Source organism: Phocoena sinus, chromosome 7 (genome assembly GCF_008692025.1).
Source record: "Phocoena sinus isolate mPhoSin1 chromosome 7, mPhoSin1.pri, whole genome shotgun sequence".
In the NCBI taxonomy this organism is placed as follows: domain Eukaryota; kingdom Metazoa; phylum Chordata; class Mammalia; order Artiodactyla; family Phocoenidae; genus Phocoena; species Phocoena sinus.
The window spans coordinates 72,278,952-72,295,321 of record NC_045769.1 but is presented as its reverse complement, the minus strand read 5'-3'; the positions used below and the strand labels follow the sequence as shown (position 1 = coordinate 72,295,321).

General features: G+C 41.0%; 1 protein-coding gene across 10 annotated transcripts in view; it reads right to left on the bottom strand.

Annotated features, from left to right (window-relative positions):
• RBMS1 (RNA binding motif single stranded interacting protein 1) overlaps positions 1-16,370 on the bottom strand; it is a 214,413-nt gene that overhangs the window by 21,430 nt on the left and 176,613 nt on the right. For all 10 annotated transcript variants that reach the window (XM_032636684.1, XM_032636688.1, XM_032636679.1 and 7 more), the window contains exons 4-6: positions 16,243-16,334; positions 6,831-6,988; positions 4,585-4,664 (exon numbers count right to left, since the gene is read on the bottom strand). In XM_032636684.1, coding sequence (XP_032492575.1) covers positions 4,585-4,664; positions 6,831-6,988; positions 16,243-16,334 — 330 coding nt within the window. The remainder of the gene's footprint in view (positions 1-4,584; positions 4,665-6,830; positions 6,989-16,242; positions 16,335-16,370) is intronic.

Sequence of the window (16,370 nt, the reverse complement as noted above, 5' to 3'; positions counted from 1 at the left end):
CCAGAATGTAAGAGCGGTTTTCAAGCCCTGCTGGGCATGTACCCAATCTGAAAAGTCAAAGTAACACAGAAAGTAGATGTAAAACAAGCTGAGGTCTTTGGATGGAGTAGGCCAGCAGTCACATACGCACTTCACAACACGACAGAGCTCCTCCACGACACGGGCAAAGCTTTGGGCGATGTGGCAGAATGATGTCCGCACCATACTGGGCATCTCAAAGGCGCTCACATATCCAGTGAAAAGACACTTCTTTCTTTTCTTTAAAAACTCTCTGCCCTTAGCACACAAGGGCAGACTCCATTCACATCATGGAGAGGTCCAGAAAGAGAGATGTGACCATACTGCTTCCTGTAGCACTGAACATACACGTGGCCTTTATCCATGAGGTGTGTGTGTCGTGTGCATCTCCCACAGAGGCAGAAACAACGGGTGCAGGGCAAGCAGCCCTAGGAGAGTTCCAGCTAACATGCCATGTGCATGAGTCTTCTTGGAGACTGTACTCTCTTCCAGGAAGGTACTGGAAGAATATTTTTCAGACAAATCCCTGAATCATGGCCATGAGTGACAGTGTTTTTGCCTTGGGCATGTCTCCTAATTTGGACATCAGTTCTACCCATCTCTTGTTTCTAATGTTCACTGTGCGGGAAACCACCACCATTCTATTTCTCCATAATGGAATTTTTATCAAGCAAATGGGACGTACTTATTTTAAACCTCTGTGGAATTCACCTAGATTGTCTCACAAAGAAGTCATTGCTTCTTTTACCCTTGTTGGGGTCCTTCCAAGCAAATCTGACTTTCTGCAAACCAGCTAGCACTCGAAATCAAGATAAATCCAAGCAAAGGACAATATTTCAACATTTTCAGGGAAAAATGAGAGGCTGAGTGGGAGGAAGGACAGAAGGAACGGCCTTCTGAGCAACTTTTTTTTTTTTTTTAACACAACTATAATGTACACTTGAAGAATCTGCCATAAGATAAAGCCTCTTTGAAAATGTGGTAACATCAGACACAAAAGCACAAGATTTTAAAAAAATGATTTCAGAAAGCAGATTGTATAAAAAATCGTGATGTGGTATAGTGGATCCTTACGGAACTCTAAACGTATACTACATTATGCACCAGGCCCCAGGCCAGGGTGGGGTATGCCAGGCATGGGGGAAGCCAGCCACATCACCCTGGTATGAAAAGAGTGTGTTGGCAGATGGATGGGTGGCATCTGAGAAGTGACAACTCACGTGCACAGCTGACCTCTCTGCTCTGCCATCTAGAGACTTTCTTAAGAGTGTCATGCGATGAGTTTACGTTCAGTTTACTGTTCATCGCACTGTTCGCGCGATGCGTTTTCTCTTCAGTCCTCAAAAGAAAGTGTCTTTGGGGGACTGTGTCTAATGTAGGTTTCTTTCCTATACTTGGCTCCAGTGTCACAGGCAAATCGCCAGTCGTGCAAGAATCGGAGTACTCTGACACAAACCATCCTGGATAATTCTGCTTATGCCCGCTAAACAACTTGCATCATTAAATAAACCATCCTCTGACTGTATTTATGAAATGTTATGTCTGCCTAGCAATGAGCCTACATTATTTAAACAGTTAAAGTGGAGGCCCATTCAATTTACCCTTGCCTGACAATATTTTTGTTTTTCATCTGGTTCTACTGACAATAATCATATGCACTCCACGGGGAAACCCATGTCACAGCAGCCATTCAGGTAATTGGAAGGGAGACAGCAGCATCTAATAAACAGACAGGTAGTCAAAGATAATTCTTGTATCGTGTGTACAAAAAACAATCCAGAGAAGTTGAAGATGGTTTCAGATTCTGTTGTGGGTTCCCAAGTCCACTGGAGACTTGTTTTGGGGAAAGGTTGGGTTCACTGGAACAGCATGCTTCCCAATCCCACATCGTACGTTTCAAACTCTTGCCAAAAAGTAGCTCGACCTCACTTAAAGGCAAAAGCTATACAAAAAGGCCATCAAAATAGCCACGATTCTTGTGATGAGCTCTATGTGAAAAATGCTCTTGGAAACCGCTTGGTGACTTCTGCTGGTATAGGGTGATGCACAGGTTTTTGGTGCTTACCACAAAATTAAAATATAAAACACAGCCCTTGCCGCTAAGTACATGCAGTCTAGTTGGGAACCAAGACTAAAACATGTGAGACATCATCAAACATCAGAAAATGGCATAAAGTTAAGTCCTGGTTGTCTTCCCTGCCCGGATGCTCTCCATGGAGAAGGAACCCATCTGGTTCTTACGCTCGCTTTGACCCTTAGCACTACTTGGAAGAAACTATTCATTGCAAAGGTACAGAGAATCCTACAATTATTTGTGTGTGGTTTGGAAAACAAAGTCTTTTTCTTCCTAGAATGGGTGTGACCAAGAGTCTTCAAACCTACTTCAAAGAAAACAGTTAAATGACACAACCATGAAGTCCTTTGGAGAAAAAAGGAAACTGTCCAACCTCAATTCGTGACACCCTGAGACCTATTTCATTCAGGGAGCCGGTAGATCTTATCTTTGATACAACATCAAAACACATGTGTGCTGGGGTGTTTTTCCTTCTCGAAATCTCCTTGTTGCATGCAGGAATGAGCTGAGAAAGTAACGAGGTCACAGGTGGGTTGGGTGAGCAGCCCTTCGAAGGGACTAATATAATACGCCGGGGTTCTGCCCATGCTGAGGATGGCATGGAAAGCGAGGAGAACACGGGGGGCAACTGTGTGCAGGGGCCTCGGAAGGCCCCGCGGGGCAAGGCTGGCAGAAGCCTCCCACGTATGAAATTTCTCCCTTGTCTTTACTCGGCTGGAAGGTAAAAATATTCCCCTCTCGTTTCTTTTTTTTTTTCTTTCAACTCAAGTGTTGTGGATGGAACAACAAAACTGACTTAAAAAACAGAAAAGGAAGCTCTTTCCCAAGGCTGAGTTCCTTGGAAGAGCGTACTTCTAGGCCTTGTATTTTATGCTTTAGCTCAAGCTCACATACAGCCATGCAAACTGTATGCTGTCAGATTTTGGTATTAAAGGATGCAGTTAGTCCGTGGTATCGCACACACTTATAAATAGATTCTCTATGAAGTGAGACTCACCTGGACACAGAAAAATAAAGTGGATCCCTAATCATAATCATCAGCCATCCAGTTAAAGATGGAACCTTGGAGCTACAGAAGAATAAATACTGAACACTAGTTACACATGCACAAATGGAAACGTCTTCTAGTTTGTGGTCAGCCGCTTGCACGCTAGCTTGCAAATAGGTAGTGTTGTCTTGGTGAATAGTGAAGTGAAATTTATGCAAAACCAACAAACAGTTACTGGTGCTTGAACAGTATGGTTCAAGTACTGAGCTAGGCATGAAAACAGAAAGATAAGAAAATAGCCCCTGCCTTCGAGGAGCTTAGTTTAGTGCACTGACACGTGTAAACATGTTAAATGCTGCCGCACAGGTGGGTGTCCTCAGGGCGCTATGCAGACAGTAACCCAACGGCAGCAGAGGAAGCTGCTGAAAGGGCAAGACGGGACAGCCTGATTAAAGGGAAGTGAAGTCATCTCCTTAGGATTGGGGTGTGGGGGCAGTTTAGGGAGAGGGCTGAGCAGGCTGGTGAAAACTGAGAATTGCTATCTAGGTAAGGGTGAGAGGCTGAGTGAGGACCAGTGATGCTGAGGGTCTGATCACGCTGGAGCCCACTGTATTTCAGACCAGGTTTAGTGGGAGTTAGAGGGGCTGTAATGTTGGAATGAAAAGCTCCTGAGGTGCGGTGTTTTCTTGGTCAAGACAACACGGGGCAGAGCAATGGGAGGAAGTGGCCACAGAGGAGTGGATGGAGGGGCCACAGAAGTTGAGTCCAGGCACTGTAAGGGGGAGGGGTAACACATGCTGACATCTTCCAGGAAGAAGGCGCGAGCTGGGGTGGAAAGTACCACAGTCCTCAACGGATAGGACTGACAGGATATTTATTGAGGATGGTGATGAGGTGAGTTAGAGGACGGCTTCCTCATCCAAGGAGGAGTGACTTCTGAATGCTCTGCAAGTCACACACCTCCTTACCACTGGGTCTACTTCCATTCATATGTGTGTGTGTATATATATATATATATATTTTTTTTTTTTCCCCTAAGCTTACGTTTCATTTTTTTTTGAATTTTAAAAGAATTTTTTATTAGAGTATAGTTGCTTTACAATGCTGTGTTAGTGTCTGCTGTACAGAAAATTGTATTAGTTATAGATATACATATATCCACTATTTTTTAGATTCTCTTCCCATATAGGTCATTACAGGGTATTGAGAAGAGTTCCCTGTGCTATAGAGTACGTCCTTACTAGTTATCTATTTTATATATAGTAGTGTGTATATGTCAGTCCCAGTCTCCCAATTTATGCCCCCTCCCACCCCGTAACCATGTTTGTTTCTCTATGCTTCCATTCATATTTAAACAGTTGGGAGAAGTGAATTTTGAAGTCTTATTTGTAGATCCAAAGAAATAAATTTTAAAGAGCTAAATGAGGAGAGTTTTGTTCTTGATATAAGAGGCACCACATCCTAAACAAAAGACTACTGATACAATTTTAGACAAACAACATACCAGAAACTCCGGGTGGTGTCTTAATGAATTTTCCATTAAAATGACCAATAACGGCTTCGCACTTTTCTGTTGATTCCATCCTATTTATACGTAAAAATAAAACAGGTAAATAGTCAGAGATATCTTAGTTTTCATTTTGTCCTGTACACATGAATACAATCCTATAGGTTTATTGGATACAAATGAAAACTAACAAAAATGTGAATGATAGGAAAAAGTGGGTTTATTCTATCTTTTATTTAACTGTTGTTTGTGTGCTTCCATAGTAAAATAAAAACTTGATAACCACACAGTACATTCACAGAATCATAAAAGAAATAAATCATACAAAGAGTATTTAATATCAAGCATAGGAAATGTATAATTTTTTCCCACTTGTAGAAAAACTGATAATCAATACACAATAGCTTTGTTAGTCATGATAGTGAATTAAAAATAAAAAATGCCAGTTTAAAATACTAGTGTATTTAGTGCTGCTGGGATATTGGTCATTTTAAAGATGGTCTTTCCTTTTACATATTCAAAAAAATGACAGACTCAAAAGTCATGATAAGAACCGGTGTTAATCAGAGGATGTGCCTTACCGGTTTTTCTCATTAGCTTGAAGTTTAAAATTAAATTAGTGAAGTCAATTATGTACCTTCTTTGTCATCTTGGCTTTAGAGGAGGAATTAAAGGATGGAGCCTAACAACTTATTCCACATCTGCAGGTGGCTAAGAACGCCTGAGAAACCTTTCAGGGGAATTAAATCATTTTGATTTATTTTTCTTTAATGGAAAAAACACTGAATAATCTGCTCAAAATGCACTACACTCCTGGACTGCCCAGAAGAGTTGCACCTTGGTTTTAATGGGTGGTTTTTAATAGTTTTTAAAAGCAATAGAATTTAATTGGGTTCTATCTTTGGATACAGAAATGAAAGTCCTTGATCTGCTTTCAGAGGAACACCCACAGAGGGACGATTTTCAGATGGCGCTGGGCCTTACACTGTTTCACCTGGGTCCTCTTAACCCATGAAGTGCACACTGGGGATGCTGGCCTTGGTGACTTTCCACCTGTAGAATACCTTCGTTTTATTATAAAATCGTCTGGCCTAACAGAAAGAGTAATGGACTGAAAGCCAGAAGAACCAGGTACTAGACCTTGCTTCATTGCTTGGCAGCCCTGGGACAATGGTAAAGTCCTTTCTTTAACTCAATTTTCCTATATGTGAAAGAGTGAAAAGTGCTTGCTTTGTTGGTCTCACAGGCCTGAGGTAGGTGCGATTGTCATCAAATAGGATAATGTATAGGAAAGTAAAACGTCAGCAATTTCCCCTCCAAAACCAAAGTCAATACCTTAAGACGTGTAGACGTTATCGGTTACTGCACAGTATTAATAGGTTGCTAAATGATGTAAAATCAGTTTTTGTATGCAGGCTTTCAGATTGCAACTACGTCAAAAACCAAAGCTTCTTCTTTTTTTTTTTTTTTTTTTTAAGACATCTTTATTGGGGTATAATTGCTTTACAATGGTGTGTTAGTTTCTGCTTTATAACAAAGTGAATCAGCTATACATATACATATGTTCCCATATGTCTTCCCTCTTGCCAAAGCTTCTTTTGTTTAAGGTTTTTAAAGGAAGCAAACTAACCATTACACGGAAGTATCCTTTCTGGGGAGGAAGGGATAAAAATAAGATGGAAGGAATGAGGGTAGTTTAGATATCTGCAACATTTTACTTCTTAAAAAAAAAAATCTAGGCAAAAACTGTAAAATGTTACAATTTGTGTAACACTTGGGGGGGGGTTAGACAGGTGTCTGTTGTACTTTTCTGAGCGTTTGAAATATTTCACTTAAACATCTAATTCACTGGCCTTATTGATGATGAACCAAAGTTCCATCTAGTGAGACAAAAATACCAATTTATTTACAAAATTTAGGAGCCTGAGATTGTTGTTTTTAAGAAGTTTAGGCATCTTGATCTAATTAGTCAAATTATTAAGGAAACATACTTGCAGAACTACTGCTCATGTGGTATTTCCTTCCCCTAGGTCACCAAATATTTAGTGTCTTCAGGTTCAAGAATCCTAATGAGCTTCCAAAAGATTTGGAAAAACGCAAACGATTTTTTATGCATAATTTAAGTTCATGGTACAACTGGCTCCTGGAACCCTGGCTTAAATTCTCTCTCCTCGCTCAATTTTTATTTTCCAGGAGATAGAGCAGAGCTACTGTTGTTGACAGAAGACAGGCAGCGTGCTTACCTAGCAAAGCCAACACCACGACTTGTCCCACTGGAATCGCGTAGTATCCTTGTAGAAATAACTTGTCCAAATGGTTTCAGCATATTTTCAAGTTCTTGCTCATCCATGGACAGTGGCAAATTAGAAATATACAAGTTGGTAGGATCTTGTTCCTGTTGCTAAAACAGAACAGAGAACTGTCTATTAATTTCCAGCAGAAGGTGAGATATGTGAACACACTTTTCCTTGGCCACTCTCTTAGCTCAGTTCCTTTGAAAGTACTAGCAAGTGAGATCATGGGAACTACAGAACACCCGAGTCACCAAGAACACTTGAAAACAGTGTCTGAAGCTTGGACAATCTGTGCAGGTCAGACACGGTCCCACCAAACCATTCTTGGCAGGTTTGGAAGCAGAAGCGCTGGCAGGAGTCGCTGGGTTGGAGAGGATGCCCTCATGGAAGCAAAACTCTCAGCTGTTTGCAGTGTTCTACAAAAATAACTAACCTCTCCTCCACTACTGTTTTTAGGAGCCCATTTTGGGCACACTATTGCACAAATGGCTGTCACTGCTAATAATTCAATCCAGAAACACACGACGGATTCTGGACTAAGTCAACTAAAGTCCAGTGGGATTTTGCCCAAATTCCCTTCTTTTGCGCTACAGCAGAGTCATTACTACCTCTGAGTTGTGATCACCAATGGGAAATAGAGAACTTCCTAAATTAACAAAAACAAAACCCCACAAAGTCATACAAAATGACAGACTCAAGGCAGTACAAGTTTTAGAATCTGGATAAAGCTGAACTCAAATGTAGATGGGGGAAGGGAGTTTTGCTAAATCTTTGCTACTCTAAGAGTGATCCAGGGGCCAGCAGGGATGGAATTACCTGCAAGCTTACTAGAAATGTAGAATGCCAGGCCCCATCCCAGACCTACAGAATCAGAAACTGCATTTTAATAAGATCTCCAGGCAATACAAATGCATATGAAAGTTCGAAAAGCAGCAGTTAGATCATTTCCCACCCACCTTTGCACTGCTGAGGTAAAATCAGCTGAAACCAAAGATAGCAACTGAGTTTTCTGAGAACCAGTAACAGCTATGTATATTTACTGAGTCTGGTGTTAAATCATCAGGAAATAAGCTTATATGCTATCTGGAATATTTTCTGACCAAGTAAAAACTCATCTCGGCAACTGTGAGATCAGGATGATCTTAACTTGAAAACGAGCTTTCCTTTGATCTTACTACCACTTGTATCTTTACATATTGAACTATGCAAGTTTATGATTTTTCTTTCTATTAGCAAAGTCATTAACTGATGTCTTAGCCTTAGGCAATAGAACAGAACACTCATTATATTTAAATTTCCAAAATGCACAGTACTTTAAAAATATATGTGAAACATACGCATACTTGTATGAAGTCTCTACTTTCAAATGTATCCTGGCATTAATTAAACCTGAAATAAAACCTTTCCTTTCAGATGATCTGCAAGTAAAAGTAACTGACCTTTAAGATTTAAAACAACAATCTGGTATCCTAGGGAATGGCAAATACCCTGGTAGTCCCAAGAATTAAAGTTACCGAAGACTGAGAAACTATGGGCAGAAAGTACTGTCCCTATGACTTCCCGGTTCTGACAGAAGGCAGCCTGTTACCAGGCCAGTCCCAAAGGTATGGAGCAGAAGCTCCCAACCTGGGTGGCCCAGACTCTCAGGGGTGTCAGTGCGGTTGTGTCCAGGAAAAACATTTAAAAATTTCAAGTGCTCAGTAGCAAGCCAGAAACTTAACTTCACTAACCCTTGACAGACTAAACAAAAATGGCAGCTACCTTTGCTTCTGTCTGAAAGTAGATAAAGTCAGTGTGGTACCACTGATTACCTTGTGCCGGGCAAAACCTCCCACTGAAAATTACATAAAGCATATCTTTAATGTACAAAAACTGTAAAGCGATTTAATAAATGCATGACAGTAACAGATAAAATGCTTCAGAATAAAGGGAAAAACAAAATGGTCTTTGGTATTAAATTTTTCAATTTCTTCTCAGGTGGATTACAAGCTAAGATTTTAATTCCTTATTTCCACTTTATTCACTATCTTCCCTGACTTCACCCAATTAATCCACAGCTCCTCAATGAACTATCTCATGTTGGCTCTAACCTCCCAAGTCCCTGAAGCTTTCCTGGAGTGCACAAGACTGTATTTGTTCCTGTGGAAGTCTGGTCCTTAGTTGGTGAACACAGATAGGGTTATATCTCTCTGAAGGTGGGTACACTGAGGGGTCCTGTAGCCTAATACAGTCCAATGACATTTATAGTGCATCCTGTACATCCCAGACCCTCTTATACAATAATTGTGACTCCAGGTCTGTCTTCTAGCCGTTTATACTTGAGTTGGGGAGATAAAAACACATGTAATGAATGCTGTAACAGAGATGTATACAAATCACAATGGGAGGACAGATAGGGGAGCTTGTCTTTATTAGGGAACACTTTACAGAGGGCATGACATTGAGTTGAGACTTGAGAAACAAGCATAAGGCATGAGGCTGAAAACCAGATTGTGAAAAGCTATCCAAGGAGTATGACTTTTTTTGTCAGTTATCACCGCTTAAACTTTTCCACTTAAGCAATGCTAGCACGAAAGAGAATGACTATGTATCCTGAAGAGTGTGTGGGCAAAGGATAAAGTAGCCTTGCCAGAGCTGCAACATTTCCTTGAAGGCTTTTATCTAAAAAAAAAAAAATGTATCACGTAAATGTTGCAATCTACTCCCTAACTATTTGAGTTTGTTTCATATGGAAACAGTATTTCTGAATTAATACTTTCGAGTCATACTGACACTGCAGTCTTAAGATAAGCCATGTTTATCCTGTGATTTCAGGCGTTATACTTTGTTGGGTGAGGGGAGGAGGAGGAAGGGGGAGCCTTGTCCCTGTGCTGCAGCTAGAAAGCCACGCCCTAAAAAATCTGCAGCCTCTGGAGGCACAGAAGCAAGGGAGTGATGTGATCAAGTCTATCTTATTAGAAAGATTTCTGAATCATGCTTAGTCAGATTCAGAATAAAGCTGGGAACTCCCTAATTAAAGAGCATTAAAACACACCTTGGACAAAGATGTGGCATAAAAAATGTTACGTAAGGAACATGTATCATAAATATTGTGAGCTTTCTTTTTTTTAAAATAAATTTATTTATTTTATTTTTGGCTGCATTGAGTCTTCGTTGCTGCACATGGGCTTTCTCTAGTTGCAGGGAGCGGGGGCTACTCTTTGTTGTGGTGCGCAGGCTTCTCATTACGGTGGCTTCTCCTGTTGCGGAGCACGGGCTCTAGGCTCATGGGCTTCAGTAGTTGTGGCGCCCGGGCTTAGCTGCTCCGCAGCATGTGGGATCTTCCCAGACCAGGGCTCGAACCCGTGTCCCCTGCATTGGCAGGCGGATTCTCAACCACTGCGCCACCAGGGAAGCCCGTGAGCTTTCCTTTTGAGTTACAATTATTAAAATCTAAATGACTAACATTTAAGAATATTTAAGAATGTTCACAGACTTTGTCATCTGTGAAGTATTTTCGAAAAGGCTGACAATGTAGGTAACTAAGTACTTTCTAAATCTGTGGTTTAGTTGCTATTAAACTATTAATAAAAATGTTATTCTTGGGTCTTCCCTGGTGGCACAGTGGTTAATAATCTGCCTGCCAATGCAGAGGACACGGGTTCGAGCCCTGGTCCGGGAAGATCCCACATGCTGAGGAGCAACTAAGCCCGTGCGCCACAACTACTGAGCCTGCGCTCTAGAGCCCGCGTGCCACAACTACTGAAGCCCCTGTGGCTAGACGATGTGCTCCACAAGAGAAGCCACTGCAATGAGGAGCCCGCGCACCGCAATGAAGAGTAGCCCCCGCTCGCCACAACTAGAGAAAGCCTGCATGAAGACCCAATGCAGCAAAAAAAAAAAAAAAAAAAGTTATTCTTTAAAATGTTAATTCAACTTGAATGTTTACCAATGAAGAAAAAAAATAATAAAAAGTGCTAAATCAGAATCAGGAAATTGAGCTAACCCACTCTATGATGAATAGTGAGATAAGATAGACTAAATACAGGTAGATATTTCCTGTGATTTTAACGCATTTTTTTTCAATAGCAAACAGTCAACTAGCTCTCTTCATTTGGAATGACCTCTAGGGCTAACATTATTTATCCTTCTTTTCAAATGGTCAACTGATCCTGCACACATTGCATACAAAGTTGCAAGTAAAAAAAAAAACAAACAAACAAAAAAGAGAAGCAACTCCAAGCTGGCAGCAATGGCCACAAGAATATCTGATCACCAAAGGGTCCATGCATTCTAATCACCATACATTCCTAGTAAACAGAACATACGGTACTTGTACTACGTGAGAGTGGTTCTTGAATAAGGGTAATTTCGCCCCTTTAAAATCAGGGACAACCGTAACTCTGTTTTATTACATACAATGCTATGTCAAAAAACAATTTTTCTGTAAATCATGGGTGGTCAGAGATAAAAATGGAGCTAACAGGCCTCTTTATATCCCTAGGGATGGAAAGTGTTCAATGGCTTCTTTAACAGGTAGAACACTTGGATCCCACATTGGCCATGAGAGGGATAAATGGCCACTAATGTTCACTTGAGTAGAAAAGTGGGGCTTGGAGGTCCCTCATGGTGTAAAGCACTCAGTCATCATCTGAAAGAAATTAACAAAAACCTCCCTATGCGTGTGGAATGGTTCCTAAAATTCAACAAAGGGACCTGGCAGGAAGACCAGACATCTGTTTTCTCTTGTACTGAGTAGGTTCACCAACCAGCAGATAGCTGCTTATGGGCATGTGAATGCAAACTGCTTGAAGCATGGTAGACCTCTGTATGGAAGGGCGATTAAATTCCTGCTCCTTTGACTGCCTATTTACTGAGAAAAGTGCGAGCATACCGCTAGGCAAATAACACAGGGCGATCCGACGACCCCCAGCAGGTCTGAAGAGGTATTGCGGAAAGGCCTACAGAAGTTACTCTATTAACAGATATCACCAATGTTGGCTTGAGTTTTATATCTTTTCAGCTCGTTATCTGAGGTTTTTTTCTTCTTTTCATAGATTGAGTCTTTTATTCTGAAAAATGCACACATCTGAAACAAATGCCAAGTTTAACATACGTGGCTCAAGTTTAACCTTGAGCCTTTTGGAAAACCTTTGGTAAATTTCATCAGGGTACTCGATAGACTCAATAAATATAATTTTTAAATGTCCCATTGCTATCTCTCCATATCTGCCCAAAGTGGGAAGTTTTTCTCTTGCTTAATTGGCTTCTTTGATCATCAATAAAACAAACATTTGATATCTAACATAGGCCAAGTACCAAGCAAGGCACTGAAATTAAAACACGAACAAGAAACAACCATTGTTGTCCAACGCTCTCCAATTGTAGCTTTATAGTTCAGTTTTAAATATTTGTGGAGTTCTTTTTCAACTCAGATGGTCAAAGTGTCAAACAATATTATATTCTCCCCCACTCCCCAGACTCGCCTAGTGGAATGTCTCTTAATTGTTTCTGATTATGTAAGAAAGCAAGCCTTTAATATGTGGCAATGTGAATTTTCAAAACTTTATAGTGTCCAGATTAATTCACTAGAGGAAAGTGGACAGTGACAGGTCCCTTATCACCCAAACATGGGAGCCAGACCTAAACTTTTATAAACTGTCTCCACAAAAGGTACATGCCAGATGCTCCTTTATCCAGTCAGCATAAAGGGGATAATAAGTCAACTCCTGATACTCAAACCCATGGTTCCGTGGCACAGAACAATGGACCCTCTAGCATTTAAAATACCTTTTGTAACTTTAATGATGTAATAAAAAAGAAATCAGGTCCAGGAAACTCAGTCATCCTACAGAGACCCGAAGAAATTCACATCGTGCAGAATGTTGGCACACTGCCAGCATCTCTGAACCCGTGCATTGTTCCCTCCCTACAGATGATGTAGGAAGGGATCACTTTTCCTAGCCAATTTACAGTCCAAGCCACCTAAGGAGGTCTTTGAACAGTGCTCATTATCAGTCCACGGGAAAGCTGGCATTCAAAGTGCACTGTTGACACAACGTACAGTGCCAATCTATGCCCAGTCCGGTTCTGACTAAATGCATTGTAAAGACTTCTTCAGACAGGATATATTTAATATATTATGCTACTCAATATCACTGGCACTGAAAAGATGCCTAGGTAAGTGCTCACGGGGCCGCTCTAAAAAAGACCTCCGTATTACCTGGAGCACGTTGTTAAAATAGCCCTCTTCCTAACTTTGTTTCAGCAGAAGTCACCAAAAAATGGGTTTCAGGCATGCCCACGTTCCAGAGTAAGAAACCAGACCACCTATACAAAGTCTGCATAGGAGTGGCTGAGATCTGGCTTGAGAGGCTCAGCTGACCACCCACCTCTCGTCTGCCTGGGGGAGGGACTGGAGAGGGTGGAATGAACACACGTGTGGAGAGAACCGCTGATGTGTTCTGAGTCCCACCACAGGGGCTGCTTCCCTCATCACTGCCAGTCCAGCAAGAGGGGCTTCAACAGACCCCTCAGGAGGCATGGTCTGTGACCTTTGGAGCTCGGTGGATACAATGAATCAATGTCTGACTTACGCCTGAGGAATCTAAAAGGCAAAGGCTGGTTGAAGGGGCCTATAAGTGCAATTGGGAGGTAACTAGTCTCCCACAGACAGCTGGCAAACACATCAATGTGGGCCACACAGGTAGAGTTGGCCCAGGGTTGTGTTAGAGCCTTCCAGGAAGGCTGTCTTGAAGGATAAGAAGGTCCTAGAAGAAAGGGGCTGAAGGCTGACCCTTAAGATTCTCAGGAGCTGAGGCTAACAGCCTGAGGACACGTCTTCTCTAGCTTGTAGGAACTACAGGGGAGAGAGCAAAGCATACTACTAAGGAAAGCATCAGTTCTCTGTCTGCCCAGAGAAATCAACACCATATCGCGTAATTGTCAGGTCAAGAAACTTTCCCATCCTTTGCCACTGCTCCAACCTTGGAGGGGTTAGAAACCACAGCTAGCTATGGAAGAGTGGGAAAGACACACATTTGGGAAATAGGAAAGAAACTAACCATGCTCCCATCCCAGGACAAGCTTACTACTTAGAGCAGACCAGAGCTGGGGGAAGGGAGAAGTTTTAATATTATACGGCACTCAAAATTTTGTCAAATAAACAGGATTGGACATTTTAATTATAGGTATCACCCACTTAGCATTGGAAATGTGTTCTTAAAAAAAAAAAAAATCAAAAAAAAAAAAAAAATCAGACATTCAGCATCAAAATGTTAACCAGGAGCCTATTTCATATTATTTCAAGTAAGAAGTATATAATGTATTACCATTAATCACAACCCCCAATTTCCTAAAATGCAACTAAATACATTTGTTACACATCTGTACGTGTATCTGTATACACGTAATACATGGTTATATTGGGATATAAACTTTTAAAATATCACTTTGTTTTTGTTTTTTTGCGGTACGCGGGCCTCTCACTACTGTGGCCTCTCCTGTCGCGGAGCCCAGGCTCCAGACGCGCAGGCCCAGAGGCCATGGCACGTGGGATCCTCCCGGACCGGGGCACGAACCCATGTCCCCTGCATCGGCAGGCGGACTCTCAACGACTGCGCCACCAGGGAAGCCCTAAAATATCACTTCTTGATCACCAAATTATCCATATGGTTGTTAGCAGACAACTGCTTTGTAAGTCGTCATTTCTCTTAGCACCAGCGGCATCCAAGACACACATCCCTTTTTGCTGACTCTCAGCAGAGTTTTCGAAACCTCTACACAATTCTGACATTTACAAACTGTATTTGGAATATAACCTGAGATTTCCCCCTTAAACATCTTGCTTAAAATATTGTACTGAGATTGGTGTAAATACATATAGAAAGGCTGAAAATGTACTGAAAGACAATTATGTTCCCTGAAATTTGGATATGAAAACAATTAAGGGGCATTCTACTGAAAAAAATTAACCAGAAAGATCTGAAATGAAAGAAGCAACTGAAGGAACTTTTCAAAATTACGAGAGTAGCCAGAAAAGTCATGGGACCTGCCCTAGATTTTATCCATGAGAAGAAGAAACAGGAGCTTCACAGAGTAGAGGAAATGGACAGAACAGAGGGAAAAATAGAGCCCTTTTCCAATTGTGCCTTAAAAGTCCTGCTTAGAAAATGTATGGTTACCCATTGTTTACATAGGCGTATTAAACATTCTGTAAATCATATACAACTTAGGTATTGCATACTCACAATTAAATATATTTCAAGCCCCTGCGTCGGCAGGTGGACTCTCAACCACTGCGCCACCAGGGAAGCCCCATGCTGATCTTTTAATCAAGGTAAATCTCTATCCTGGTAGCTGCATATATGTCCTTCAACAGCTTTAAGGTCTTAGCAGGTAACTTATCTCAACCAGGGTTCTTTAACTTCCATAAATCTTCTTTCCTTATGGAAATGGGAATACCCTTCAGGGAATGACCACATGCTACTCTTCAGAAGCAGCAGAGGACAGCACAAAATTACTTTCCTCCGTACTTCAAGACACTAGATAATATAAAATTACCGATCTTTTGAAAAGAATATACAAGATATCAAACTGTCAAGTTTCAAACTTGAAAATATGTTCTGTAGCAATTCAAAAACCACAAATAAAAAAATATGTACATAATTGTATGAGTATCTTAATAAATGCACTTTAGGCACTAGGTATGATATAACCCAAGTTTACATTTAGGCAATAAGACTGGAGCATAAATATCACTTCAGTGATTAAGAGTTCATCAAAACAAGTCCTGAATAAAGCTACTGCAGAACTACTAAAGAGAAGATTTATAATCCATAAATAACCAATGTCTAAAAATCACTGACTTTTACACAGGGGAAATAGTATCTGTAGCTTACATTGCATTAAAACTACTAGTATATTTGTACAACGCATACATATGTGATTGTATTTTGTTATTCTTTCATAATATGACATTCTATACACAATTACCTTCGGAAGTGTTTCTAAAATGTATTAATTCCTTAAGCATTGACATTTAAAAATTATTTTAAAAAATACAGTACAGAGCTTCAGCCCACAAGTACCCACTTACCTGAGAAAATCTGGTGCTATTTCTCCATTTACTTAGGGGGTTACATAATCTGCTATGTAAAATTTTATACAGTTCTAAAACCCTTCTTCACATATAAATTTATGAGGAACAGTCTTTGGCAAAATAGCTACCATTGAGGATGCGAAGGCATGGGACAAGTGTCCACAGGTAACTGTGGCTCACTGGGATGGAAGGAAGAACTTGGATGGTGACAGGAAAAGCCACGTATCTAGCTTCAGAACCAAAGCCAGAGACCACAGAAGTGAGTACTGGCTCTCAACTCACCTTTGCCATTTGAGCTTGAACCCCACTTGCCTTCAGGGCAGACACAGCCTTCTGAGCTGCTGCAGGACTGTCAAAGTCGACAAAACCATAACCTGAAATGCAAAACACACTTAGTGTTTAAGCCATTA